Source organism: Gymnoscopelus microlampas (genome assembly GCF_963454915.1).
Source record: "Gymnoscopelus microlampas genome assembly, chromosome: 20".
Lineage (NCBI taxonomy): Eukaryota > Metazoa > Chordata > Actinopteri > Myctophiformes > Myctophidae > Gymnoscopelus > Gymnoscopelus microlampas.
This window is the reverse complement of record NC_139957.1, coordinates 12,119,357-12,124,356: the sequence shown is the minus strand read 5'-3', so window position 1 is coordinate 12,124,356 and position 5,000 is coordinate 12,119,357. Positions and strand designations below refer to the sequence as shown.

Genomic DNA, 5,000 nt, shown 5'->3' with positions numbered 1-5,000 from the left:
AACATCACATCCAACAAGTCAGGTAATGCTCGCTTCATGGAACAGCCCTGTAAAAGGCAGCGGCAAACAGGGTAGGAAGGCTTCAGGTTTGATTTGAATTGGCAAAACTTTAAGATGTTAATGATGATATACTGTAACACTAATATTAATCCATTAAGACCGGGAACGCATCTGTGTCATTTTAAGATTTATTTGAATATATTTATATATTTTAAAGCAAACATTCTTTACTCCGGTCTGTGCTTCTGGGGGTCCCTGGAACAACATATTTTGAGATGACCAAACACATATCATTTTGGGGGTCCTTGCCATGGAAAAGTTGGAGCCCCATTGATATAGCAACATACTGCTAGGATTTAGACATTTTTAGATATGTATTTGGCCACGGACCCCCATTTTAAATCTAAAATGACACAGATGCGTTCCCGGATTGAATGGGTTAAAAAGTGATACCAATACATAGAACGTAAAGTATACTACGTTGGTTCCACTGATTCAAAGTGGAACACAGTCGATCGAAAAAAAAACATGAAAATGTGTGCAGAGAGCAGACATGTGCCTCACGACCGGAGGAGTCTGAAATATATTTTAGCCCTTGTGGTAAATTGATACACATTTATGGACTTATAGAGCCCAATCTGAACACACACACACAGGGACTTAAGTTTGGATACTGAGTGGTCGACAGTGCTCTAACACTAGATGTCCAGTTCAAAGGAGGCTTCCCAGAGGGCATCTGACCTTAGCTGACCTCTAGGATCTTGGGGTGTTGTTCTTCTGCACAATGGACACACACAAGAGATGTAGCACACACACCTAGCGACGTGCACATCCAATGTATGCAAGTACATACACACACATGTGAAGTCTGCCTATATATACTGTGAGGACAAAGAAACCGTCCCTTCTTCCCCTTCTTCCCCTTCTTCCCCCCCTTGTCTTTGCCTTCTTCTTCTTGCTCTGTTCTGTTCCGGCCACACCATGTAGCAGCAAGGCTGACATGTGCTCCTGTGCTCTGTACTCTGTTTTGTCCAATAAATCGACTTGAGGAACATTACTGGTCTGGACCTTTCTCCTTATTGTAACATACTACAATTGGCGAACCAGCAATATACAATAATTTGGCGACCCAGATGGGACGTATAAATGGTTTGGTCTTCTTTAGACAACAGTGCTGGACACTGGAGTGTCTGTGACCGTTCCACACGAGAAGAACTTGAGAAGAGGAGTACAAGCTGTGATTTTCTTTTGGGAAGAAGATTTTTTTGAAAGCTCATCCGGACCAGAAGCAGACCATCTTCCTACACAGATGCAGACCCACCAGAGGAGCAGGCTATGGGAAATTTACAAGAACTGATTTTCAACAGATCTACGATGGAACCTCACAGCACCAACCCTGTGATGACACTAGAACTCAGCCTCACAGCGTCAAACCCTGTGACGACATGAAAGAAACAGAGAAGGAAGAAAAGAAGTAAAAAGAGGGTTACAGGAAAACTTCAGAGTAGTATGGACAGAGGACAGCAGCATGTTAGCTTGCTAGCTGCACAGACAGCAGCAGCAAGGATGCAACCAGGGAACAGCACTCAGCACTGAGGGGCACAGATGGCCCCCACCCATTCTTTGCCTATGCCACAGGATCCATCTCTCCTCCGTGTGACTGGACATTGTGTTTGTGGACTGGATGGAAGGTTTAACATGTTTCAATGTTTGTCTGTCTTTTCAACAGGTTGTTGGTTGATGTTATATGTTTGTTGATATTTAGCTGACTAAATTGAAATGAGGAGTATTAGAGGAAAGTTGACATGTGAAAGAAGAAGAGTCAACGAGGTATTTGCCACGAATGTGAAGATTATTTGTTTTTATGGCCTAACCTCTGGCATTTTAACATTTCAATTGAGCGGGTCCGACAGTTCGGAAGCTCTTGGCCTTGGAAAACAGAGATTTAAAGTACAAACAGATGTATTATCTTACATGTCCTAAATTTGAAGATTGGGGAGAGTTTTTACACGCAAACCAGCAGATCTACTACTGTAAGTGAGTGACGACGAAGCTGTATCAACTAGTGTTTTGTTGAATGAATGTATGTGGGTTCTATGTTTGTGATAATGGTGATTTAAACTGCGGAGTGTTTGGCTGCCGTTTTATTGCAGTGTTGTAAAGGATTATGTTTCACTCTCTGGTCTCTTGTATTGAATGTGGAGTTTTTTATTTTTGTTGTTGAGTTGTGTACCAGAGAGGGTAGAAAGTCCCTAGAGAGTACATATGGACATGGTGACTAGAAAGGGTAGAAAGTCCCTAGAGAGCACATGGTTCATTGTGATGTTGTGAATATGTTTAACATTTTTTCCTAGAGTTTAAGGAACAGAGAGACCTGCACACTGATTGGAAGGGGAATGCATTTTGATGCGACGTGAGCATCCTATGTATTTTCTGTGAATAAGATTTTCTGAGTTGTTTTATTTTTAAGCTTGTTTTATTGGGAAATAAGTTCCAGTGTTGCCGGTTATCGTCAGACGAGCGTCATGTGATCCATGGCTACGCAGTGATCGTAAGCCGACACGTTTCTAAATACTGATATTCTTGCATGATTTGTGGAACAGTTTGTCTATTTTTATTTTGAAATTGAATGTGAATCACCTTATGACAATACTGTGTAATCTTAATGCCTGTTTTTATGTTTGTCTGATTGTGTCACAGTAAGTTGTCTATCAAGGGGGGCAATGTGATGTTGTGGTGTGATGAGTTCTGTCTTTTTGAGGAGTATGTTTTTGAATTATGGTTTTCTTACTTGTGTTTTGATTTTCTTCATTGTACCCTTGTTTACGAAGGACCAATAGGGCCCTCCGTAGGGGGGAATGTGGTAAATTGATACACATTTATGGACTTATAGAGCCCAATCTGAACACACACACACAGGGACTTAAGTTTGGATACTGAGTGGTCGACAGTGCACATTCCAGAGTGGTTGCTCTAACACTAGATGTCCAGTTCAAAGGAGGCTTCCCAGAGGGCATCTGACCTTAGCTGACCTCTAGGATCTTGGGGTGTTGTTCTTCTGCACAATGGACACACACAAGAGATGTAGCACACACACCTAGCGACGTGCACATCCAATGTATGCAAGTACATACACACACATGTGAAGTCTGCCTATATATACTGTGAGGACAAAGAAACCGTCCCTTCTTCCCCTTCTTCCCCTTCTTCCCCCCCTTGTCTTTGCCTTCTTCTTCTTGCTCTGTTCTGTTCCGGCCACACCATGTAGCAGCAAGGCTGACATGTGCTCCTGTGCTCTGTACTCTGTTTTGTCCAATAAATCGACTTGAGGAACATTACTGGTCTGGACCTTTCTCCTTATTGTAACATACTACAATTGGCGAACCAGCAATATACAATACCCTGAAACCATTCGGTGTTTTAAGTCACTCACAGACAGACAGACAGACAGACAGACAGACAGACACTATAGCCCAGCCCCAACTCTGCTCTATATTCATAATTAATGTTTAGATTAACACAATGACCTTTAGGGGAGAGAGAGAGAGAGAGAGAGAGAGAGAGAGAGAGAGAGAGAGAGGAGAGCAGTAATCTATCTCTCTATCCATCCAAGCTCAGTTCTTTCCAAGCTATTGGCACAAAATGTGATGTAATGTCAACGTCACCAAAACAACATTGACAGACTCGGAGACACATCAAAATAACCAAACTACTGTAGTCATTCTCTAAGAGACACCACTTTGTCGATAAACACCTCACTTCTATGTCAAAATGAAACTGGGCAGTCAAAACCTAACAATCCAATTCAAAATGGCAGTTTTGTAACAAAACGATACACACATAAATCGTTTGAATTACTCTTTCAAAGTTGCAACAACACATTGATGTCCTGTTTTTTCTTTCCTCATACAGGCTTCTTTTAAATATTGCTCCAGTACAGTACACCTATAATTTAAATGAACACAAAATACAAAGGCTTCACAAAAAAATATACACAGCTCAACTTTTCTTTTCTGCCATTGAAGGTTTAAATAAACCAACCAAACAAACAAAAAACACACACAAAGAAAAGTTGAATTACAGTACAGTAATCAATAAAATGTATTACAGTATACTCACAGACACTCAATCAAATTGAGAAATGGGGAGTAAGGGGACAGCTTTGAAGTGATTGTGGTTGGTGAGCCTGGTGGAAACAAACATTATTCCAGATGACAACAAACCCGGGCTGCTCTGGTCCGTCTTCTACAACATGTAGAGCGTTTCCCAAACAGTGGGTCAGGACCTGAGTTTGGGTCACGGACCAATCTTTTAGGAGGCGCAAGTTATTGTCCCATTTTGTTTATGTTTTAATAATAATACAAAAAAAAAAAAATTCAAAAGACTTTCAAAATGTTAAAAGAATTATCAAGAATCTAAAATATTGAGGGAAATGTTTTTCAAATGATTCTCAGAAAAATCTAAAGAATTCCAAACATATCAAAAACTTTTAAGAAATTATGAAAATGGCAGATCTACAAGCTCATTCGCATTTGCAATTGGCCCACCTGGCGCCCTCTGGGGTCCGTGCCCCCACTTTGAAAACCACTGCAGTAACACTTAAAGGACCACTCCACACATTTCCAACCTGTATCTTCATATAATTGGTCCCCACTAATGCTAAAAAAAAATATTATATACGTAGGTAAATATGAAAGAAAAATGTATAAACAACAGAACAGAAACTAATACTGTATACATTATATTAATCTACCAAAAGCTCAAAGCACAGGGCCACATACATAAGGACACCTACAGAAAAAAAGGAAATATATATTTTTTTAACCCATTAAGACCGGGAGCGCATCTGTGTCACTTTTAGATTTATTTATGCTATTCAAAAATAGCAGATATACAAGCTCATAGCGCGGCACCGAGTGCCGCGCTATGAGCTTGTAGATCTGCTATTTTTGTAAAATCGTGAAAATTGGTGCAAATCTTTCAATATATATATATTTTTT

The 5,000-nt window shown here is 40.3% G+C and overlaps 1 protein-coding gene across 1 annotated transcript in view; it reads left to right on the top strand.

The window, feature by feature from the left end:
- akap6 (A kinase (PRKA) anchor protein 6) overlaps window positions 1-5,000 on the top strand; it is a gene marked incomplete at its 5' end in the record, with an annotated part of 168,818 nt that overhangs the window by 50,407 nt on the left and 113,411 nt on the right. The window contains one exon of the mRNA XM_084044533.1: window positions 1-22. This exon is cut by the window's left edge and continues 75 nt beyond it. Within this exon, the coding sequence (XP_083900659.1) occupies window positions 1-22 (22 nt within the window). The remainder of the gene's footprint in view (window positions 23-5,000) is intronic.